Consider the following 25,560-nt stretch of genomic DNA (forward strand, 5'->3'; position numbering starts at 1 on the left):
AACAGTGTCTACAAATATTTCAGTGATGACAAACAATGAGAAAGCAAAAGGCATGTGCTCAACCCAGTGTGTGAGGGATTGCACAATCTGAGATGAGGCGCAGCTCGTTGCTGCCTCACCTCGCGAGTCGCCTCTGTTTGAACTGGAACATGCTCATGGCCAAATTCAGCGATTTTGATTATAAAAATGATCGGAATCATACAAACATTGTATTTAAAGCACAGATCAGTAGATACATATTAATATTTATTTAGTTTTTTACTTTTTATGAGGCTCTGCCTCCCATGACCACACGTCCCTATGTAATCTGTAATCTGAAACACTGACCCGTTTTCTACTGCCGGGCGCTTCACTGCAACTGAACAAATTTACCACTCTCCTACTTCAGTTTGTTTTCAGAATGAGAGAATTTTAGGAGGAGGATGCCATTACTGTGGCTCAACTAGAGGCAGGTTGGGTTGGCCTGTGCCCGTGCAACATTCAACACAGGAATGTTTATGATTAAACTGTTACCAGAGCACAAAATTGTTTACAACAGCACAAAGTTCTTCATAGATCTAGCCTCATAATTTTGTTGTCAAAGTGCACCAGATTGATGCATTGAACTTTAAAATGTGCAAAATGTTCTTAAAATATATTCCCCGGGGAGCATGCCCCGGACGCACCTAGGGGGTTCGCATCGTTGTCACCTTTTTCAACCCTGATGAGTTTGCACCCCTGAATTGAGTATTCCAAAGAAATTGTGACATTTTTGAGTCTTAAATTATATTTGTTGAGGTCTTAAAAAAGTCTTAAAAAGCATTAAATTTTACTTTTGAAATGGTGCAAGAACCCTGTGGGGAGAGAGCATTAAAGTACTGTAGAACAGCTTCATTGGTATATAGTTTGCTTGTAGGGTTACCATTACAAGGGTAAGTAGAGTAATGGAACAGAAAACTATGTCGATGGTGGTAATTATTTAGATTGCAGGCAAATGCTAGCACAGAGTATGAGGTAGAATAAGTGCATGTTTGTGGTGGAAATCTGATAACCAGTCTAATGCCAGATCAGTCCTATTATTAGGTATTAGTAATACGTTTATTAGTCTCCTGCAGAAGGATCAGAGAGAAAGTGAGAATTGGATGCATTTCCTCACAGGCAGTGTCTTTTTAACAGAGTTACAGAGGGAGTATCACTGTTCCAGCACACTGAATTCTCAAGGACAAAAAAAAAAAAAAAAACATTTGCAATTTGCATCGTTTGTAAAACATTTCCCCCCCCTTTTTATCACTTGTTGATACATTTGTACATGGCAACAGACGGTTTTCATCCAGTACCGTAATCCCTCTAGGTTGAAACTATACCCTCATTTTCTCTTGTTGTTTGGAAAGCATCTGCTGTTTTTTATGGACATGAATGCGTGGAAATGTGTTCTTAAACCGCCAAAGTGTTCTTAGCTGTCCACTGATTCTTAAATTGAACGCGTATTTCTCGTACACTTGAATTTGCATACATAAATGCCACGGCCGCTCCTTATAAGGGCATGCATCCACAGGCAACGTGAAAGCAACTTGAGACTCGAAGCGGAAAGCGAACACCGGTGGTGCACCGGCCAGTAAACGCAGACCTAACTTCACCGGTGTGGAGGTACTGTTGCAGAATGTAGATGTGTCCATTCTATTCCACTATGGCTATATCCACGCGATTACGTTTAGTGTTTATTTATTCACTGCCATTTGAAGTGTTTGTGTAGTGCTTTTATTTGTTTTAGGACATCACGATGCCTCGTAGAATCATGACTATAAATGTGAAACCTAATTGTTATATACAAATATTCTCGTATTTATTATTATTATAATTATGTAAATCCAAGGATGTCTGTAGAATTGATGTTAGGTGGTTGGGATTGAAATCGGCATATCGGTTTTTTCCCTGGATGTCTGGCTAATAAAATCAGACAGATTTCATATGTATCATTCAACTCTTGCACTCTAAGCAAACTACTTCCTGCAGATCATCATAGCGCTCATCCAGTGTCAGGAAATCGGCCTGAGTCATGTTCTCCAGTGGTGGGGATAGTGGTTGCTGTGTGCCACCTGTAGTCTGTGTCTCGACCTGTGGTCAGCTGTTTGGTTCTTCATGGTGGCCGTGGACAGGTGTTTGGTTGAATCAGTGCAAGAGGCAGATGGGTAGTGAAGAGCAAAGAGAAGATGGTCCTTTAGTGCTTTTACTCCAGTCTTGCTTAGACCTAAGAAGTCCTCTGCGCACCCAGAGTAGATTCAGACTGTCGATTCAATTCAGACCTTTTAGGCTGCAGGTCCTGCTCAGCCATATGTTGAGGCTGAGCAGTCTGGAAAACATCAGTTCCTCGGGCTGGAAGAGGTCCACTGATACATTTTTGAGCTGTCAGCTACACTGACACTTCACTTTTTGAACTTCCTCTTTTGTCAATAGTATTGCTGAGCTTGTCATCATAGCAAGACGTTGCTTATTCTGTGACTTTACTGCCTGTTGTATTGGCACGCCACGCACACCCATTTACACATAGCTGCAGAGAAGCATGTGTGTGACGTGGGTGTGCCCAGACGGGAGGTCATTGTGGCAGCTGTCTGTGGAAATCTCAGCCAGCTGAGATCATCAAGCCTCCTCTTCCTCCTCTGTACCCCATCAAGCCTCCTCTTCCACCTCTGTACCCCATTTGAGCAGTTCAATGGAATTTTGAGTATTAGGCCTAATGCCAGGCTCTCCCCCAGATGTGCTATGGGCTGAAATGGATGTATTGAGTTAGATTGATTGGCTGATTTTTTTAAATTTATTTTTAAGTCGCACTGATCCCACCTTGGTAATTGCATATATCACAAATGTTTGAATTTACAAATCTGTGTTGGCATAATGTTTGATATTCCATATCGTCTGTAGTACTGTGTATTTGATGTCAATATTGATCTTCCAAAGTATATTTATGTTTGTAAAATATTTATATCCACATTGTAGTTATTATGTAATACATCTCCATTCACTGACATTTAGTCAGGTAGATATAGTGAATATCGAGAAACCATTTCTTCTCACTGTGCCTGCTGAATTGCATCATGGTGTAAAAAGTACTTTTTATTTGTCAACAACAACCAAAACTATTTATTTTATCACTAGTAGTAGAATTTGTTGAAATATAATGGAGCCTGTGCAGTCCTTACTTCGCGTGATTTAAAGGTGTGGCCCTTCTGCAGACACACAGGTCAAAGAGGAGATTTTGGAGGAGGAAGCCATGGCTGACGAACAAGAAAACATCTTTGCCACTCCCAAGACAGTGAACGCTTTGATCCGTGGTGCGAAAGGGGACTCATCCGTTGTGAAATACAAAATCACAGCCACCCCAGGGTATGTCAACACTGTGTTTTCTTCGAACCATTCCTGGTTTTGTCAGATTTAATCTAAACAATGCGGAGCTACGCTGCTGTTCACAGGAGCCAAGGATACAGGAAGAATGTTTTGATGCTTTGATTTCAATAGAGGTATTAGAACTAAAAAAAGAAGAAAAAAAGGATGAACATGTCAATCCAGCAATGCTACCTCTCCCATTAAACATTCAATAGGAAGTAATTTAAAGGTGCAGTCTGCTATTCTAATGCAATACACTTAAGTCAAAATTAGCGAAAACTTCCTCATGGTCCTCAAGGTCACAGACTGCAGTGTGAAACAAACCACATTTGAAAAGAAAGCGGTTGATTGGAACATCTTATTATATGACGTAGCCTACTTTATGGTCATTTAAAGGACTGATGAAAACATGATTTGGCTCTTGTTTTGCTGTAGTTTTGGATAACCAAAACACGCCTTATGTTTTATAAACATTCTTTCTATTTTAGATCACTCAGATGGCAGCTAGCTAACTTCCTAGCATTGAACCCAAAGACAGGGGGCTAGCATCCACAGATTTTAAGCACCTTATCAAAGGAAGAGTAAATGTAGATCAGATAAATACTGAAGCAAATGTGTTTCTTGAAGTTAGGCCTCCTACTTATTTTAATGTTTTATTTATTTATTTATTTATTAATTAACGTTCGTGTTCACTACAACCTTCAGTATGCTACTAGTCAAAACAAAACTGCCAGCCTTCCCTGTGCCACTGCTAGAGTACTCAGTGTGTGTATTTTGTGTGTAGGTGGGGGCACCATTGCATATACATATAAATACACTAGATAAAAGAGTAAGGCAAATATTCATAGCAGTAGGTGTCATTAGTCACCCAAAGAAAGGAAAGTAAGCTCCTGTGAATGCAAAAGAGTGTAAAGGACATGAGCACCGTTATTCCATTTAATCCGTGGGTGTGTGTAGCAGGTGCAGCAGTCAGCATCAGGAGCGCATGCGTGTGGACGGGCAGGAAGTCCGCTTCCTCACGCCTGTGCGACGCTCGGTGCGCATCGAGAGGTCAGCCCCACGCTACCCGGCAGCGCTGCAGGAGCAGGACCCGTGCGTGGGTTCCTTCCGTGACCTGCTCTCCTTAGCCTCCCCCTCCTCCACTGAGAGGTCCCCGCTCTACATCTACCGGGAGAACGAAGCCCTCAAAGACCAGGTCCAGGTCCACCTTTTCCCAGAGGAAAGCTAACCGGGCTTCAGAGGGCATATATATGCAGGGGAAGGGCTGAGCCAGAACTGGAAGCCATCCGGTGCTGATCCGATCAAGTGCTACTGCAACTAGTCCTGAACACTCCTGTCATCGTTTTTAAAGAGAGGAATGTTGCGTTACACGGTAACACCTGGATATTTAAACCAGGCACATGCTCCGAATATATGGGATATAATGAATTGAAAATATGGAAATGAAAATGAACTTACATGCTTACTTGTCTGTTTGTTTGTCTTTATTAGTCTATGTGTGTGGCTGAATTTTCTACTTTTATTTTTGTTGCATAATAAATTATTTTGTCTCTAAAAGATAGTATGGACTGAATTTGAGTATAATTTATTTCTTGAAAGTAGTAGTCATTTTAAGTTGCATGCAGCTGTACACATTTAGACCTCACACATCAGTACAACAATAAATCATCCAGTAGCTGAAATTATTCAACTCATTTAGCCCTCTAGACTAGGGGTGCCCAACCTTTTTTTGCTGGTGACCCAACTTTGATGTCAAAAACCTCTGGTGACCCCAATCATTCACACTCTCATCCAGTCCCCATTGCACCCCGGCTCTGGCAAAGGCAGTGGCTTGTTTTGAGGGGCGGGTCATCTTTTTTTTCTTTTTTTCTTTTTCTTTTTTTTTTTTTACAAATGTATTTATTGATGGAAATTGGTGGTATACAGAGAATAAAATGTACCATTAATGCTTCCCAATCTCTATGTTTTTTTTTTGTTTTTTTCAATCAATCAACGGGGCGGGTCATCTTGGCCCTCTCGACTCCAGTGCTGGTGGTCTTCAAGAGCTGGTCATGCTTCCGTCTGTACAGCCCTTCTCCCAGTGCCTTGGGGCAATGGCTTAGAATGTGTTCCACACTTTGAGAAAAGTGGAAATGCTGGTGTCTCTGCCTTGCACCATGCGTGGAGGTTTGAGGGGCTGGGAAGCACGTCATAGATATCAGACACAATTAGTGGATGAAAAAGAAAAATACATTTGAAGGAGACTGGACAGTACCCACTTTAATAAGCCATTGCGTCAGGTTATACCAAAGCAGAGCAACAATGAGAAGATTGAGTGGTTTATTAATGAGAAAATATGTATGGCTGTAGAATGTAGCCTTTTGTAATGCGTATCTGAAATAGTCTTGAGGCTTGAGTTGAGTTTTTGCCATAGTGTAAATTGGAAGCAGAAGGCTAGGAAATGAGAAAACGGATATAGTGTTACGTAGGCTAATTTTAATCTATTTAATAGAGAGGACCGTGACCCTTTGAATAATCGCGCTTACTGCCTCCGATTTGTTGGCACGTTTCCTAGGCTATGACTACACGCTCGGGAAGCGTATAAAGCGTTTCACGGAGGACTTGCAAAACCACCAGTTGCAGGACTGCGCCGTGAAGCTGTTGGGACGAAGCAGAAAGATTCGCAAGGTAAATCAGAAACTCCTATTCTGTAAGGTCCTTTGACGATGTCGTAGGCTATAGTTTCCCATAAGCTTATTATTACATTGTAGGTTTTACTGTTTTGTTTTGTTGGTTTTGTTTTTGTATGGTTGTAACGAGGGGCAGTTGTAACATGCTTCATTTCTCAGATATATTTTAGTTAGGCTGTTTATAGACATTATCAAATTGCAAAAGCTGTAGGTTATAGCCTACCTCATATGTGTAATTCTGTTTTCTCTCTCTACCACTTTGATCCTGTATCCTACTTTCCAGATTTGTATCTAGCCTTCAAAAATACTTTTCAAAAGGTCTCTAATTCTTCTATACTGGGGCATCCCTGCATAAAATGGCCAATCAATGCAATTTACATGTTCAATTGATCCATGTTGGTCTGAGATGGAGTAGCCTACCAGCACAGATTTGACAGTTTTGCGGTTTTACAGTGGAAGAGACCAGGTACGGTGGTAGCAAGGTGACAGTTGTAACGTAGGCTACTTCATTTCTTTAGATCGTGTCTAACGTAAGTCGATGAAACTCTTTAATGGCATCAGCATGCTACGATCAGAATTTCAGATTGTGTCTCAATCTGTCAAAAGTTATATGGATAGAAATCGTTTGTGAAGCTAAATTTGAAACTTTTACATTTTGCGCAAGATTTTGACTTCACAGTTTGATGGGTCACAAGGGAGTGATAGGCCATCCACTGCAGACATTAGATACGTATTAACCCACAATAAGCTTTGACAGATAATTTCTGACAGATAAATATGGAGTTGTTTTTCCTATCTTTACTGCTTTAAAGAGCATGGTCTTTAAATTTGAGAGCATTATTTATGCCTTTCCTATTCATATTTTGAAATGTTTTCCGTCAAAAACTTGCCCTAGCCTCTGAAATGCACCCGAAAAGGCAGTGACGATTTCATTGGTCAGGATCATCCCTGGCCTTCTATTCGTTGGTGAATTTTGATAGGGTAATTTCACCAGAGAGAGAGAGAGAATGGGGCTACACTACAAATCAAGGTTACTGGCTTATCCAGGTAACTTCAGAAGCAACTTTGTGACATCGGGTGTAACTTTCTGATTAACCCACATTACGAAGAGTGGATACGTTTTACCCAAGGCAATTTACCCTGCATCTCTACTAACTGCTCCGAGCAGGTTATCTTTGTGTTTAACTCGAGGTAACCCTATATTAGCACCGCGCCTTTGCCCACGATCTTGGAAGACCAAATTGGCATAGACATTGGTGCAGTGATTGTGAGAGGCTCAAGTGGCGCACAGTGGCACGCACCAAAAGTGACATAATTTCTCCTGGCACGTGCTGCGCTTTTTACTTGTCGCATGCAGTGTGGTTGACGCATTTATGAAATGAAGGAAGCGCCCTGTATGCTTGACTGATTGGTCATTGCGGGCGCCAACGGTGAAGTAAACACAGCAGCAAGACCGTTTATGCCCGCGTTTGGTGCGCGTGTGTGTATTATTGGAGATACATTGATGATGGCTTTTCATAGTCGTCGGGTACATGCTTAACTCCGAGTGAACATACTCAGGGTTCAGTGAACTAACTCAAATCAGCTGTTCAGGAACCGAAAAGTTTCCCATCTCAGGGTTCATCAACTCAGAGCTAATTAATAATGCTCAAATTGTAAGACCATGCTCTTGAAGATAGAGGGAACTCAGTAGGGCTACTGGCAGCAGGATGAGAGCTGTGGCGAAGTAAGTGACTGTCTCACTGACATTTTGAAAACAAACGCTGTAAAGACTATAACTATAACTAACAACTATTTTGGGTTGAATAATGCATGGCTGTTGTCCTACATTTTACTTTACCTCTTCAAACTGATATGTTACAATTGTCTTTGACACCCCTGTTGAATTAGTGAGGTGAACAACTCTACCTGGTTTCCCCTAATTCCATTTGGGTGTGTGCTCTATTTAAAAAAATCAGTAAGCCCTTTTGCCATGGATCTAGGGTCCAATTTCATCCATGGGGGAGCCTTTTATTTTGTTCATGTGTCACTTTGTGACAAGTGTCGCAAGCTCTTTACTAAATTCCCCCTCCTGGCATGGAATAAACCCCTAAAAACTCATCTATTTTCCTCAAAAATGACATTTTTCATAAAAAATCCCTTCATGGCTTAAAATGGCTTGGATGTGGTCTTACACCTTTGCCTCATTTAGTATTCGCGGATCTATAAATATGCAAATCAGTCCTGCCTCTATCTATCTGCCTTGGGCTTGATTATGTTATCAAACAGCTAATAATGTGTTGCTAATGTTAGACACATTTGGTCCCAATCGCCAGCTCTGACTCTGAAATGATAAACATCCAGATGTGCCATTAAGGAGGAATGTTTTGAACCGCATAGAGGAAGGTGTAGGGCTACTGGCAGCATGATGAGAGCTTTGCGAAAATGTGACATTTTGAAAACAAACACTGTAAAGACTATAACTTTATAACCCTTATCCACTATTCACCACTATCACCAGCTTTGAGTGAGCTAGATTCAAATTATGAATTGGGGATGGAGGGTGGAGGATCTGCGTCATTCTCCATGCTTTACTCGTTAAGGTGCTTTATAGTTCCTAACCTTTTGTCGGAAGTCCTAAATTGGAAGGTTAGGAAAAGCTGGTGCTTTTCAGTCAATTGCTTCAAAGGGCCTCAAAACCTTGTGGTAGTAGCTAGGATTATTTAGTGAACGTGACAAACCGCTGAAGGCCCGTGGAGGAAGCTTGACCAGTTCTGCCTGACAAACTCTCTCTTTCTCAACTCCCCCTTCCTGTTTGATTTGTACAGGCAATAGCCCTCACTCTACTGGAAAGTTAAGGCACTCAAGATGGCACCTAAATTACAAAGGAAATATGACACAACCCTCATAACAATGGATGGGACTTGTGCTGTAGCCCGTGGACAACGCGTTGCCTTTATAAGTAGGCAAGGCACTTCTAGAGGTAAAAAAAAAAAAAAAAAAAAAAAAACCCGCCTTCACTTGCTGTCTGCCTCTGTATTGATTGGTTAATTGCAGGTTTCAGTCTTTGGCATCATTCTGGCATTTTGAAGCCTATAGTGTGTCTTCTTTTGTTTACAGGGAGCTGGACAGTATATACATACAGGAATAGAGACAAAGCCAGTGGAAAACTTCAGATGGCATTTAGGTTTAAAGAGTTTAACCTCATTCTGAAGGACAATAACGTGAAGGTATATATTTTTGGTTTTCTCATTCAAATCACTTCATCTGTGAAACATTCCAAAATGCATACCATGTACTTTCTAGCATGCTTTATGCTGTCCTGAATTCACTGTTTTTATTGTGGTCCACATTCGCCTCTAGAGGGAAACGCAAAAATGAATCAAAACGCTGTTGTTAGCTAGGTCGTTTGAAAGCGAGAATTGGTATATTTTCTACTGAGCTCCCCCTAAAGTTGCAGAGTGTAGCTTACTTTTACACTATTGCCTAATGACAAATTGCGCTTCGAGACCCCTTAATTCTCTGTATTACAAGTCGGTTTACCAAACAAAATGATTTTGAAGCTGTTATTTTAGGGTAACATTTTTACATAATGCTGTAAAATCCCTTATCTTGCATAACCTATGCTGCAAGTTATAGCCTACAACTAAAGATTATGGTCAAAGCAATGACACTATGAGACAAGATAAATCCTGTGAATAATTCATTTTTCAACATCATTATTCATTGTTTGGTAAAGCAGTGTATGGTGCAAACCTCAAAATAGAGAAGTGTGTGATCTCGGTAAGAATGAATTGTCAATATATTCATTTAGCCTGTGTTTTATTTAGCATACTAGTCTTAATGTAACTTTGAACACAGGTGTGACCCACATGGCATCCCATAATACACCCAGAGGATGCGCAGTTCAAGTTTATCGAAAGGCGTGCCTTCCATAGGGACATGCTAAATGTAGGCCCTCAAATTAAGTTAAACGTTTTTGAGTTCATGTATATTTTGGAGTGATTTTCATGTGCAATCAGGGTAGATTTCTGTGCAATGGTACACTTGTGATTGAAATTTAGTTTTACATAATATTTGGACTGACAGTATTCTCTTTGGGGGATTTGGGGTGATGGTGTTGGCAATCACATGGAATTTCAAATATTACATTAGAACTTTACATATATCAGATTTTTCCTTTTGGTAACGTATTTCACTGTTTGATACAAAGTGGGGAATTGTTACAATAGCACAAACCTCTTCCAACACATGCCAATCTCTAAATAATATGGGTTGTTATGATCAATATCCTCAATATATTCTCAGCATGGACAAACACATTGAATGAGGTTTGTGATTTGGTATATCACCCTACACATTGTTTGCATCTATTACCATAGTAAAAGTGTACCATAAAGACCATTTATCATCCAACACAATTTATCATCCAACACTGATGTTGAACAGTAGGGTGGTTCAGAGAAATGTGACACCAGCCTCTGTAGAAGTCGTGGTGATGTAGAAAGAAAATAATCAGGAAAACATTTCCTCAGGATACTTCTGTTTCCTGTAGTATCTTGGCTCTGCTCAAGGCTTTAATGATTCTTGTTCTGTTTTGAACGTGAGTACTGACAACAGTTACAATTAGGCAGTTAGACAAGAAAGCCGTCTCCTTCTTGCGTACATTTTTTGTGTATTTCACGGTATGTGGTGTTCTCACACTCATAAGACTTGGCCACTGTTGTCCATTCCCTGTCTTCAGTAGGTTTTCACAGAAATGTAATTGGCAGAGAGGGATGCCAGTTAATGAACTTTCTCGCTGCTAAATCCATAGGTTCAAAGAACATCTACGTCAGTGTGTAGACTTTAGTTTCAGGTTACGAAAACGTTTCACTTTCAGTAGCATTAGTTGTCCGGCACACAGAGAGGATTAAGTCCAATTAGGGCTAAGTGATCCTAAGTGATCCTAGACACACACATCGACAGTGCAAGCATTAGGAGAATGAGGAGATAGTGGATCAGATGCTCAGATGCTTGTGTAAGGGCATTTTGTACTCAGCAGATGGGATTGTGTTGGATAAAACACACTAACCATAAATCAACATCCCAGTATGGTACAGCCTGTTATAAAAATATACACATATAGAATGTTTAACATGTAATGTAATATATACATATAGAATGTTTAATGTACAAAGGCATTTTAACTTTTACAGCTTGAATCTGTCCCTAATTTTGAAGAAAAGTCCGAATGTCTGTTTGAGTGGTGCAACGTGGACGGGAACTCAGGGAGTTTGCAGTCTGTGGCCAAACAGAATTTATACCTGGGAAAAGAAAAGAATCAGCTGATCGCCTGCAGTGACCCACCAAAGGCAGAAGTGTTTGAGTTCCCTCGTGAAAAAAAAGCTATAAACCACTGTGTGAAAAAATAGTGAAACTTCAGACAAGCTATGAATTTCTGTTCTTTTCTTAGTTTGATTAGTTATGTTACATTAACAGACTAACAGCTCTCTTTTGTATGTAGTTTGTCTGTAGTTTCTGTGCTTTATGATGACTCACGGCTTCTATTGTATTGGATCTTCATGTACGTACTTATCCGTTATATTGTATTGTTGGTTTTTTGTACCGGTATGCACTCGGTATAGAGTATAATTAATTATCACATAATAGAACATTAACAGGTATTGTTTGAGTGTCTGACTTTTTCTCTAGTATAATCATCATTTTAGGTTCATGAGAAGTCATGTTCTGAGGGAGAGGTGAGATGTATTCATTGATTTATTATGAAACCGTTCAATTCTATTATTTTAATTGGCTAGAAATGTTTGGTGAAGATTTGTATTAGTCATATTAAGGAATAATTTAAGGGAAGGCAGGACTCAAAAAGAGCACAGACATACCAATGACACAGGGTTACATTTGTATTAGATTGAGTAATTTAAAAATGTATGCTGTATGTGTGAAAGACTTTTAGCGCCCTTCTGAGAAACACAGCTTTAATATGAACAAAATACTGATGCATGTTATATGTGTGTTATATACATAATTGAAACTTAAATAAAACCTTTTGTATCTGAAATGTGAAATTAGCAGCTTGTCACTGAAATGTCCACTTTAATCAGTGTTTTTGTGAAAATGCACCTTTGATTTTTTCTAACACAAGCAGATATAGTATAGTAATTGTGCCAACGCATTTCTGGTATGTAAGAATTATAGCAATCATTACAATACAGTCAGTCTATGAAATGGCATTCAAATGTATAATGCACAGTGAATGCACAGCAATGTAGAATGCACAGCTCTTTTACCTTGTAGTCTTTTGTTAATCACACATGGTGGTTACATTAACCATGACAATATGACAGTACTGCTTTTGATTGGACACTTTTCATTCCACCTTATTATATGGTGTATATTGCATCAGCCTTAACAGACTCCATATTTAATGAACTACTCATTTTTTTGCCCTCTACTTGATTTGTAGAGATGGATACAAATTAAGATGAAGACGAGAAATCTGTACAGTGGTCAGACAAGGGGATCCCATCAGGAATGTGCACACAAGAACAGCATGATAAGATATCTCATTAAGAAAGGCACCTGCACTACACAAACACTATTGAGCATTCATTCATATCATAAAGGGCACGAGGAGTCACTGCCACCTAAGGGGGGTGCAGGCTGAGAAGCACTGAAGGACACGATAAGGGAACCTGGATGTGCCAAGTTTAGGGAGGACTGGATAGAGAGATAGAGGTGAACAATGGCACTGAAGAACTTGACCAGAGAGGCAGGATGCAGCTGCAGTTTGGTTCAAACAGAGGGCAAAGACCCAGATCTATTATAGATCCCATTTCTAACAGAGAGGGCTTGTCATGAAAGTGATAACATTAGTTTCAAAGCAGAGTGCAGATGTGCATGAAACATCAGGTGACTGTCTGGAAGCCCATATATGGAAACTGGGAAGAACTCCACACAACCAAATGGGAGGTCCTTGTACAATAACCAATCACTAGGTACCAGCCTGCTAATGACTGACTACTTATTAACATATCTCCAATCATGTTAAGCCACCAGGCAGAGAGAAAGGAGTGGTTAACTCCCAAGAGCTGTATTTATGTTACAAATTTTATTTCAACATTTCACAATTAAATTTGTCAACTGCAGCAGAGACTCTTTTTTTTCTTCATGAGCTGTGCACACAATGTTGTAATGTGAAGTGTGTGTTCTTGTTGGGTATGTTGAAGCGTTCACACACACACACACACACACACAGACACACAGAGGCGTCTTAGCAGCGCTCTGTACATTCCTGGCACATGGCAACACTGGCTAAATATAGCCTGCCTGGGTGCCCAGCAGCAGAGAGATCAGGGCCGCCTCAAACAAGTGTACAATCCCCATGAACCACACACTCCTCTAGTCTCCAGAGATAGAATGTCCCCTCACTCTCTTCTTACCTCAGCTCGATTGTTTCAATACCCTTCAGCAGGTACCGTCACCGTGGTGTGTTTAGAATGTTGTAGAATTAACGAAAATATCTGGGTCTATCGAATATAATGTGGAATTTTAGAATCGTACATTGTTGATGAAAGCATTCTTTAATTAGAATGTTCAAAACCCCCCTTGCTGAAGGGTTAATAGATGAATGGTTCCACTACATTTTTTTCAGATCACATGGACAGCAACACTGTTGCAGTGTATAATGGTGAGACTATTGTTGGTGCTTGGAGGGTGATGGGGGTATTAAATGAGGACAAGTCAAAGGAAATACAACCAAGAATGTGCAGTTCAGATCCTGTTCCTTGTGTTTATTAGGTCTTACATCTGTTAGCAAGTTCAGTAGAGGTGTCAGAAAGAGAGAGATACCACTTGATTAGTAAGATACGCCAAATGCTTTTGAAGAGATTTCCTTCTTTTCCATGAAGGCCATTTGTCAAATGCAAATGGCAACAAATATGACCATTAATGACAACATTTTATCCTGTTACATCTTGTGTTTTGTTAATTCATTTTAGACCGATGTGCTACTTATCTCAGGAATTCCAAGAGTTCTCTGTGCAATTCTCAAATGGGTTTTTACAGTGGGATAATATGAATTTATATTGTATTTTAAAAATCTGTCATATTAGAGTGGTAACATAAAGTCAGTATTCTAATTGTGCAAACAGCTTCCTACACAGGAATAAGTTAATGTCTCCCGCAGCCTATGTTCCAGTTTAGCAACAACACTGTTTTGAAGGATGCAATGGCTTCAAAGCTTGATGAGATGATATCTTGAAGAAAAACAACCAACACAATACTGTTGACCTGTATTAAATACTGTATTAATTAACCATTCAAAAATTGCTGCATGGGAATTTCAGATTACGTTCTGAACAGTTTTATGACCTCTAATATATCAACCAGCAATATGAAAGCTTTATATATCAGGTATATCAGTAGTTTGAATACTCCGAATACTGAATTTTGACTGGGATGTCTTACAATATAATGTGATATGATGCTTAAAACATAATTAGCATTTAGTCAACAATATGTGCATTAAATGGTTTACATTTTTAGATAGCGTACATTCTGTGCACATTCAGCTCTGAATATTCTTCATTGTTCTTTCAAAGGCAAATCTGATCTTGCCACTGGAATAGTTAGAAGTTTCCATCAGTAAGACGATCTGTCAGCCTTCATACCCATTTAATGCACTATAACATTCAGGCAATGACTTGGGTTAACGAATGCGCCCAGCGGACCTTTACCAAATCCAGTGTGCTGTTTAACAGAGTTAGTTCTCAAGCCCAGTCACCCTAGAGAGCAGGTCTACCGTGATGTGCTGTGCAGTCTGTGCTGCAGCTTTTGGCCAGCAGGGGGCGAGTGGCATGAAATAATCCCTTCTTAGAGGCAAAGAACCAAGTGTGCTATTACATGCTCTAAAAGAGTGGTCCTCCCTCTCAAGGGCATGTGCCCAGTAACCATTAAGTCTGTGTGGATGTTTATGAATGAGTACTTTTTTTTCTTTTGTGGCAGGACAAAATTGTCTGTATTTAGCGTGTGGACACTAACCAGATACATTGCCATCCGCTGTTACAACATTGTAGCATGCCATATTTATGCCATATTTAGTATCGCCTATCACTCTCTCTAATATTTATCTGTTCTCAGTGGTCTGTAGTGGGTCTGCTGTACATGTGTGCGTGCCTTGTGATGTTTGCACTTACATGATGTTTTTTTTTTTTATCCCTCTGGAAAATCTGTGTCTCATACTTGTATCCCCCCCCCCCCCCTTCAAATGATCAAATGTCAGTCTAGTCCATTCCCATGGTTTTCATGATGACTTGCATTGTACATGGATCATGAATTTGACTCATGCAGGAAGATGCAGAAAGTCAGTTTCAAGACTTAACATTACCGATGTAATTCTCAAGGACCAGTGAACTCATCTCTTCCCAGTATTCAACTGCATTGTGCATCTTCATCCTCAGAATTCTTCATCCTTCGGAATTATTACTGACACTTCACATATCAACTGTAAATACACATTTGGTCATCTGATAGGTTAAAAAAACAAAACATTTATTCAGCAAAGACTTTTATTTCTTTTTGAAAGGACGTTGGTAGTTTTTTTTTTTTTTTTTACAGCAGAGCACACGACTGAAACAGCTGCCATTTCACAAAACACAGTACAGAAATAAAGATGTAGAGAAAACTAATACATATTATTAATAGAAAATACTCTAGTATTGCTCCCAGGTGGTTAAGATGACAAATTCTTTGCTGCAATGACAAATTAAATTAAACAAAAAGGTAAAGAAAAGGTTCACATCAAGCTCAATGGACAGTTCATCTTTTTTTCCCCCTCAAATGCAACAAACGCCACAATTTAGAGGTTAAACTCAGGTAAACATTGTTACTCTTTCTTCTTTTCAAAACCATCAAATCAAAACTTTAAAAGTCCACTGATAAATATTACCATACAGCAACTGTAACTGAGAAACACAAGGCAGTTCCAAAACAGAAGAGGCATGCAGTTTCAAAAATAGTCTCAAGAGTAGCATGGAGGACATAAAGAGGGCTCGTGTTTGATGTCTTGCACCTGAACTGAAAACAATAGCCAACCCAGACTGTAACGGACCCTGGAAGAGATTCTGTACCAGATCAGCACCGAATCCGTTCCAGGAAGGTTCTATCCAAGTAAGACATGAACTTAATGTTAAATGTTCAAAAGCAGGACTAACTTCCAACAAAAACTTAAACTACAATTGTTTAAAGAAATAATAGACTGAAGCCATTCTAAGCTATGAGGACACAAGCTGACATGTTTTGTATTGTGTCACACTTACACTCAGGATAAAAGAAACAGTACAAATGTCATGTTGACGTAAACTCAATAAGAATTATTTCCCAGGGGATAATTGCATCTGAGCTCAATGTGTTTCAATAAGCTTGTTGAGGAAGCATTTATATGCATCTTTCATATATATATTTATATAAATATAGTTCTATATATATATTTTTTTCTATGCATTTTAAAAATAACTATCTTCTAACTTGGTTAGTTACCTTAAAGTATAATTCTCTTTCCAGTTTCTTCTGTCTTAATTTCAAATGTATTCAATTCCCTTTTTTCACGTGCTCCTGGACCCAGCCTCTGTCCATCCAACACACTACAATTGTGCTTCGTTTAATCTGCTCATCTCAATCATTTGTCTGAGGACATTCAGTGTTGACTGAATTCAGAAACTACATTAATTCTTATGGATCAATTATGACATTTACAGGGGTGGTTCAATTTATAGAACTAAATCCAAGACTACAATTAATCTTGACATTTAAAAAAGTAAAGACAAACAAATGAATGAGCACCAAAATCACCACTCCATGTTTGAGGAGGTATATAATCTTGATTGAGTGATGTTCATATTCCTATCAACTACATCTCAGCTCAGATGATCAGAAGTGTTGTATGGAGAGCTAGTGAACATGCCTTGGAGATCCTACTATAAGTCCTAGTATACTCCATACTGAATAATGGCAATTAGTTTCCCATAGAAATGTCTGTAAGCCCCCCAAATCCACTGCGGATCTTTAAAAAAAAAAAAAATTGAAAAAAATGTATAAAAACAAAACCACAAGGTGGGATGGGCAAATGCTAAGATAAGGCTAGATGCTGGTTAACACCATTTTTTCCTCCATTCTGGTAGCCTAAATACACATTAGAAACACATTGACATTCTCACAACGGGAGACCAGTGTTATTCCTACATACGAACACTTGAGTTATAGGGGTGAGGGGTTTACCTTGACATAAAACTTCCAATTTTTTTTTCTCGAGTAGGTCTAACTACTGAAGTAGCCAATGCAGTCATTTAGCATTCTAACCTTCTAGCCACTTGTCTAAATTATTGAATTTGCGCAGTCAAAACTTTTCTCATCATGATATAAACAGTGCTCAATTCATCAAGCATATTGAGGTCGGTCCAATTTTATCTCAGATTGGCGATGGAAACTGGTCATTCATTTCAACAGCTGACTGTATCAGTCGTCATCAACGTCGTCTCCTTCCGATTCCTCCTCTCTCCTCTCGTACATTTTATCCCTCTGCTTTTCTTGAATCTCTTTCATCTCATCGGCGTAGCGGGAGAATGCACCTCCGAACTTGCCCCAGGCTTTAAATGGAATCGTAATTGAGTTTCTGTAGCTGGGCTTTACTTCGCTCACTCGCAGAAACACGCCATACTTGTTAGATCCAACGTCAAAAAAGAATCGTTTGGAATCCACCATGATGGAAGTACCCTCAGGAAGCTCCCCATAGCCCCCAGCGCACCCACCTCCACCCAACTCGTCATCATCTCCTCCGTAATCATCTACTAACTTGGCCAAAGCGTCACGAAATTCAATCAGACCTTGAGCAGGAAGAGCGATTGTTTGTCCAGATTGCATGCCTCCCCCAGGTACTCCTCCTCCTCCTCCAACACCGAACCCTGGCCCACGGTTGACGGTTTGTCGAATTCGGAGAAACCTCCCCCGCTGATTCTCCTTTAGATCGAGGTAGTATTTCCTGTTCTCTCTGACCAGGAATTCGCTCTTCAGTGCCCTTCTCGGGCCACTGTCGTCACCGCCGGAAGACTGTGCGATTTGTTCTGGACTACTGGGCCCAAGTTGGGCATAGTGTTCTATAAAATCGCCCAGGTAGTCACGAAATTCTGCCGCGACTGACATAGAAAGTGTCAGCCGACTTTTGGAGCCACCGGCTCCAACCTCGGCGATCTTAATGAAGCGGCCTTTCGCATTTTGCTTTACATCCAAATAGAATCGCTTATTTTGAATGTCGAGACGCTTCGATGCCAGTTCCTGCGTCTCTTGATCTCTCTGCTGATAGTGAAATCCACTACCTCCACCCCCTCCGCCACCACTGCTTCCACCGCGCTCACTCCCACTGTCACCATCCGCCATCTTCACCATAACCAGCTAGCCAACTCCTATGTTCTTCTGTGTGTCTTTACAAACACACCCCCTACGCATCGACCATCGCTACTTCCCCTCTGATTGGTCTCCCTTCTGTCAATAATGAAAGCAAACTGGGGAATGCTGCGTTCGCGACGAGGTGATATTTCGGTATTATGAATTTCCCACAGTAACCCTCCAGATCGCATGTTCTGCATGGCAATTCCACAGTCAGGCTCCCAAGTCCATATATCAAATATGGAGGGTAAATTATGAATGATCAAAACAAACAAAAAACACTGAAAGACGTTTTCTCAGAAGGCCTATCCTATTTGAAATACATGTTGTATTAAATCATTGAGGAAATTCTTAGCCAGTGTTCAGGGTAACCACCTCTATTTACCCCTAAGGATGTAACTGAAGTGTTGAGGAAGAGGCTTAGGCCCATGGTAAAAAATAGAATTGTGCAACTGCAATCATTAAATTATGGCAGAAACATAACAGTGAAACACGCTGCCCTGACTATTCCTCCCATTCATACAGGTTACTGCCATAAAACTCCAAACTCAAAAGGTTTTGACTCTTGACTACCTGTCAGGGTTGTGATGTTTTAGGCCTACTTGTGCACATCACCACTTCTGCATGCAGCTCGTAAAGCAGAACTAAATTAGGCCTGTTATGGTGCTGAATGTCAAGTTCCCTTGTAGTGTCATTTTCAGTGGCATCACATGGAGAAGTTGGCAGAGTTGGAGGTAATCTACACACACCTCTGTTCAGAAAAAGCAGCCATTGCTCCACAAAAAGCCATAATTAAAAATGCTCATCATCTGCTCACAAATTTGCTGGCTTTCACTGCACATCAACTTATAAATTAAACTGTAAACGCTGACTTTCGTACGACAGTGTGCTGGGTGTGAAGCTTTTTTACTGTTCTTTTGCGCATGCGGGTCAGTTCAGGACCATAACCAAATCACAGTAGAATCTGATATTGGTCACATTCAAAAAAAAATGTGAACAGCCAAACAAAAAATTGGATCTGAACAATAAATCCGAATTGAGCACTAAGACTTTCAGTGTGAACGAAGACTTAAGTGAGGTTATATTTCGCTGTAGGCAGAGGGTTGGTAACAGACATATTTTAGAGATATAATGGGTCCAAAGTCTATACAGAGACGACATACATTTTATGAAACAGAATCGAATGAGGGGTCTCTCAAGCAGTCATTTAACTACCATGGCTGTTAACTTATTTTGTAAATTTTCATTCATTTTTTCGAACAATTCCAAACTTGCAGAAATGCTAATACGCTGCATACAAAACAACAACTGTCACTTGCATAGTTTTGAAATTTAAGAGATGTGTGGATCTGATATGTAATTTCTGCAACAGCAGCACTGGAAACCTTTTATTAGCCTTCTCTATCATTTTATGCTATAGTGTAGGCTGAAGATGTGAAGACAGCACTCAACACTGAATATGTGACCTGCAATGCTGACCTGTTGAATGTATCCAAATAATAATTTATTTAATTAATTAACACTATAATTTATTTAGTTAGTTATCATGTTAATTTTAATGAAAAGGAAAGGGTAATTTCAACTGTAGGCCTATCGACTGATAGGAACACATTTCCGTGAGATCTCTCATTAGTCATAGCAATACAAGTGAATGCATGGTAAATTCCAGTAGCAGCATCTACTGTGTAGATGTCAAGCTGGAACTCCAGCTGGTGCAGCACAACAATGCAGCAGGGAACTGATTCTGATCTGTGCATCATCATAAGAGAGACAGTGGACATGTTCTCTAACATGCTAATATGTTGTATCCTCTTATACGTGTATGAATCCATCTCCTGATTCTCTCTTCTCCTTCTATCCTCCTCCCCTTTTCTATCTCTATCTCTCTACCTGGCCAGCCCTAAGCAGATGGGTCCGCCCTTCGAGCTGAGATTCTGCTCAAAGTTTCTTACTGTTTTTCCTTGCCCCTGTCATCTTAGTGCTTGCTCTAGGTGGGTTCAGGCTCTGGGCTCATTAAACCAACTTTCAACTGTTATTGGTGCTGTATAAATATAATAAAATAAAATCAAACATAGGCTACCTGATGAACAAATATGTTCTAATCCCTGTTAATGGGAAACAAACATCCTGGCTCACACCGAGCCATAAACCATCACAGCTTCAGGAGCACGGAAGGGAGGAGTGCAATTTCATTGGCTGTTGAGCACAAATATCAATTTTTTTGCATCAGGCAGTCTTAAACAAATGTATTACATGTTAGTTAAGTTTAGTCTTGAAATGTTCATATCTTCAATTTGATTATTTTTCACGCCATACTTGTCCTTGACAACCTTTGTACTTAACTAAAACTAAAATTGAAACTATAATAAACGAAATAGAAATGAGTCCATGAAATAAAAAAAAAACTAAACTGAAACTAATGAAACCACTGGTGAAACTAACTCAAACTAAACGGAAATTCAGATTGAATACAAACATAATCAAAATAATACCGAGTTTGAATATGGACAAATATTATAACCTTGCTGTTCACGTTGACCATCAAATCACTTGCAGTCAGCCGAAGCCGAAAACGAACGCAACAACTGATTCAAAGTGGGGGATGGGGACATTTTCTGCAAGCAACAATGCAATTGGTTAGAAATTATATTCAAACCAACAACAACTGCTGTGATTGGTGCGGGACTTTACTCGCGATAACTCCATACAGTGGAAGGGTTTATTGTTCCTCTTCGTTTAGTCGATTTTTTCGTATCCTCAGATTCCGTACTTCAAATAATCAGGCGGTGAAATGGTAAGGCTGTTTTCTTTCGGCAAGTAGCCCCATGCTGGACTTCAAGACCACAATTCGAGTATATAGTGGGTTTACTTGTAGGCATGCGACGGTAGCTTTGATATTGTTTGATTAACGTTACTTAGTTAGCTAGCTAGCCAGTTAGCAGCAAAACCGACACTACTGTCGGTGTATCGTTAGCCAACGCTACCTTACCTCGCGTTAGCTGACTTGCTAAATTTTTGGTTTGACAGTTAGCTACAGAGCTATAATAGCTAACCCCCAATTGTTGTTACGAGGCGGGTTTAATATTACACCAGAAACGTGCCAGATATGGTTTTGTCAAAACAGTTAATTTGGCTTGCAACTTTGCAACGTAGCGAAGCTGGCTAGCTCGATAGGTACACTAGCGCCGTGGTTGGAGTTAACATTGGCCGGTTAATGTTAACATACCTAGCTGTCACAAACACAGCGGGTGAACCTTTAAGTTACAGATAGTCCAGATGTTACACTTAAACCAAAATTAGCCGGATCCGTCAATAAAACGACCCCATCCTTATGTGAAGTTGCTTAGTTAAAATAGTCAATTATTCAACACAAATCACTTTGTTCTGAAGCACTGACCTAACATTATAATAAAAGGGTTAACATTCATTATGGCATTTTCAACTGAAACGGTATCGCAGATGAGTGGACCTAGCTAGACAGGTAGAAGTGACAGTGCATAGCCGTATTAACATGTTGTTGAAAGCTCAGTTTAAAGAAAAAAATTGTGAACTTTATCTGGCGTTTCTCCCAGCGAGTAAAGTTAAAACTCGTGCACTCTGACGACCTGTCATAATTGAAGATTAATACGTGTTGGTAACCAGTGTAAACATATCTATCATATGCTATATTAACTTTAAGTGAAGCTAGTTTGTCAGAAAGTACCTACAATTAAGTTATGTGCTTTACTGTATTGTTAATAGTAACTGCGTTTCAAGTCACCTGTGACCAACCAACATTATTGTTAGCTAGAAAGCCAACTTTAACATTACCTATAAGGTTGGTCGACATAATAACTAATTGTATTATTAACGTAACTAACGTTATATAGTGGAAGTGTGGATCTGTAAAATGTTTCGACAGCGTGGTCCAGTGTCAAGGTAGCTCTTCTGACAAGTTTTGGGGGTTTCCCATATGCAACTGTATTCGGGTACATACTATTAACATTACACGTGCGCCTAGCCAGAGTATTTAATCGGAAACTTGCTTGATCTCTGGGGTGGGAAGGGTCTTGGCGGGAAACCCCTCCATGCTATAACTGCAGAGATGCCTCCTCACGCCCAGTTGCATTGCTGCTTGTTTTGATTTCAGCATTTACCCTAAGCTACACGTCGTCCTTGCCAATTCTTACAGTTGGCCATATTCCCAGTAGGCTACCCCTTTCGATTCGACTGTTTATTATTTTGCCAGTATCAGTTTAACCAATTATATTATTTGTATTAAAAATGATTACCAAAATAATCCACAGCCCACCTTTCTCCACATTGTCTTATTTTACAGGCTGGCGGGAAAGCAGGAAAAGACAGTGGCAAGGCCAAGGCGAAAGCCGTTTCACGCTCACAGAGGGCTGGACTGCAGGTAATCTCCATCACCCTTGACAAGGAGTCAGCCCTTCACTGTGCTAGCACGGTACTCACCAAACTGAGCCATAGACATTCTGTACACTGCTTTCTCGCCTAATCAATTTCCTGTTTCCACTGACAGTTTCCCGTGGGGCGTATCCACAGGCATTTGAAGACCCGCACCACAAGTCATGGGCGCGTTGGAGCCACGGCCGCTGTGTACAGTGCAGCCATCCTTGAATATCTCACAGCAGAAGTATGCAATCTCTCATTTAACCCCACTGAAAAGGCTTTGTGTCAGTGGAATCTTATGTAATGTTATTGTGGATGATTAGATCAGCTATGTTGGCAGAACTGCAATGCCACAATGTTGGAATTGCTCCATTGGTTAAAACTGTAGCACGATGTTTAAATTTGTCATATTTTAATTGGCCAGACATTGTTCTCCAGTGCCTGGGTAGCTAGATGTATGTCCCATATGGATGAGAATAAATCAAAGTAATGTCAATTTAACCTTACGTTTTAATTTTACATGTTTGTGTATTTAGTAACTAATCATCCATTCTGAAAAGATATAACCATACTGCAGGAATTTTATAATAATCAAATGTCAGTAAAGCCATGCGTGTCTTGCACAGGTGCTTGAGTTGGCGGGTAACGCCTCTAAAGACCTGAAGGTGAAGCGTATCACCCCACGCCACTTGCAGCTGGCCATTCGTGGAGATGAGGAGTTGGACTCCCTCATCAAGGCCACTATTGCTGGCGGTGGTGAGTGCAGCTTTTGTTTAGATATATATGTATGTGAATGTAGGTATGGAGAGGTGTGTGTGTGTGTGTGTGTATAGGTCATTCATTCATTCATTCATGCACTTTGTCACTGTACATTTTGAGAGTATAGGAAATGGTGGTTCAGTGTCAGTTTTGAAAAGTTGTCGCCTCCTTCTCTTGTCCTAAAATGTGTAAATACTGTTTAACCTCACAGGTGTCTGTGCCTGTAGAGGGAGTTGTTGCACAGCTGCCAAACAGTTGCTGCTTTTGTTGGTCTTTTCTGCATTCTTTAGATCTTCGATGGCATTTAATGTTATGGGTCACCCTGGTCATAGGACAGCATTGATATGATTCTGAACCCAACAGAAGGTCGATAGGAGCACTTGGGTGTTATGTTTCTTCGTCACTCTGATCTGATTTCCTGTGTCTACAGGTGTGATTCCTCACATCCACAAGTCCCTGATTGGCAAGAAGGGCCAGCAGAAGACTGCCTAAGAACATGCCGATCCAGATTGTTAAGCTCTCCTCTTCGGACTGTGACCAGACCAGTTGATGTTCCTTCTCTCCTATTTTTTTGTTTTTTTGTTTTAAATTAATTAATATTATGGCTAACTATGAGTGTTAGATTTTGTGTCATTGTTTTATTTTCCCAAATTAGGATGGGGAATGAGCATCCCTTTGAAATTGTATGTTACTTTAGATTTGACGGGGTATCTTTGTGGCAGTGCATTTATTTTGATTGGCCTGGCATTTGAAAGTGTTTTATACTGAACAAAGAAAGTGTTAAAGCCATTTTATACAAAACTAAATCCTTGTGTTTTTGTCACATTATTTCATTATTTAAATTGAATCATATTTTGATAGTGAATGGTGGCAAGGCTATGTGAAGAATGTTATGTGGCATGAACTCAATAACTGTGTTGGAATTTGGAAGTCTGAAATGAATGGGTACTAGCCTAATAGCCCTCTGTCGTGCTAGCATTGCTAGTAATACCACTGAGTAAATGTAATTACTTAGCTATGCTCGAAGAACAGGTCATGATTGATTAATGCTGAGGAACAGGTCATTTGATGATTGTTGTATAAGCTATTGACCTGTAGAGGGAGCTTGTGCCATGGCTTGGAAAGTATTTATTTTCTACTGGTCACCTTTTCACTCTGGATTTTAAAGGATCACCTTATTCTCTTTTTCCTCCATGGGACTAGTAAAGTGTTAAAGATGCACTCTGCCATTCGGGAAGGTATTTGGTATTTGGGCTCAACAGCCAATCAAATTTCCCCCCTCCCTTCTCTACTCCTGAAGCACCGTGTTGATTGGCTGGAGCTGTTAATGGCTTGGCCCGAGCACCTACATTTGTACAAACACCAGGATTTTTTGAAAACCCTGAATGTATATCTAGAGTACTGTGAGCCACTTAAGCTGTTTACAGTTGTACACCTCAGTGGGGTGGTGTAGGCTTTACATTTGCATTAGAGTTTTTTTTCTAGGCTTTTTAAAAAAAAATTAAAAATGTGCATATGAGCAAAAGCTGCCATGTCGTCTGAAGACATCTTAACTAATGTAGACCTCAAACACCGCTTCCTCTCATGATGTTTGGAAGGGGTTGAGGAAGTGTGACGCACCACAGTTGAACTTAGCACTGTCAAAGAGAATTAACACTAATGTATTCCCTATGGAGTCGTCATCTTCAAACACACAGAGTGCTTTTGATCCAATCGTGTTGAAGAATTGTCTTCTGACTAACAAATAAGCTGCGATGGTTTTAGAGATTGAAGAGTGGTGAAGTAGAAGGTCACAAGACAACAGCACGCTGTAGATACAGTAATCACTTTGGAAGAAGGGGAGGCCCTTTTTCGAACTAGAGCCAGTGGGGAATGGCAATAATATCACTTCAGTGGTTGCCAAGGTTATAGATGGTTAATGCTGATCTGTTTTGAACCTTTAAGTTGGTAAGATTCTTGA

General features: G+C 40.0%; 3 protein-coding genes across 4 annotated transcripts in view; 2 read left to right on the top strand and 1 right to left on the bottom strand.

Annotated features, from left to right (window-relative positions):
* Positions 1 to 12,069, top strand: part of ckap2l (cytoskeleton associated protein 2-like) — a 29,215-nt gene extending 17,146 nt beyond the window's left edge. Inside the window, exons 8-12 of one of the 2 annotated variants that reach the window (XM_012820325.3) lie at positions 3,210 to 3,360; positions 4,318 to 6,027; positions 8,837 to 8,991; positions 9,129 to 9,238; positions 11,207 to 12,069. In XM_012820325.3, the coding sequence (XP_012675779.2) occupies positions 3,210 to 3,360; positions 4,318 to 4,588 (422 nt within the window). In that variant the 3' untranslated portion in view covers positions 4,589 to 6,027; positions 8,837 to 8,991; positions 9,129 to 9,238; positions 11,207 to 12,069. The remainder of the gene's footprint in view (positions 1 to 3,209; positions 3,361 to 4,317; positions 6,028 to 8,836; positions 8,992 to 9,128; positions 9,239 to 11,206) is intronic. The other variant, XM_031570723.2, reaches the window with a different exon arrangement.
* Positions 12,070 to 15,559: 3,490 nt separating this feature from the next.
* On the bottom strand, positions 15,560 to 18,464 carry LOC105893886 (transcriptional activator protein Pur-beta-like). The gene has a single exon (XM_012820353.2). The coding sequence runs from the start codon at positions 18,447 to 18,449 to the stop codon at positions 17,523 to 17,525; it is 927 nt and encodes a 308-aa protein (XP_012675807.2). The 5' UTR covers positions 18,450 to 18,464; the 3' UTR covers positions 15,560 to 17,522.
* Positions 18,465 to 21,120: 2,656 nt separating this feature from the next.
* On the top strand, positions 21,121 to 24,406 carry LOC105893881 (histone H2A.V). The gene is made up of 5 exons (XM_012820348.3): positions 21,121 to 21,243; positions 22,768 to 22,845; positions 22,972 to 23,085; positions 23,468 to 23,597; positions 24,031 to 24,406. The coding sequence occupies exons 1-5, from the start codon at positions 21,241 to 21,243 to the stop codon at positions 24,090 to 24,092; spliced, it is 387 nt and encodes a 128-aa protein (XP_012675802.1). The 5' UTR covers positions 21,121 to 21,240; the 3' UTR covers positions 24,093 to 24,406.
* Positions 24,407 to 25,560: the final 1,154 nt, after the last annotated feature.

The sequence above is a fragment of the Clupea harengus genome, chromosome 7 (assembly GCF_900700415.2).
Source record: "Clupea harengus chromosome 7, Ch_v2.0.2, whole genome shotgun sequence".
NCBI classification, from domain to species: domain Eukaryota; kingdom Metazoa; phylum Chordata; class Actinopteri; order Clupeiformes; family Clupeidae; genus Clupea; species Clupea harengus.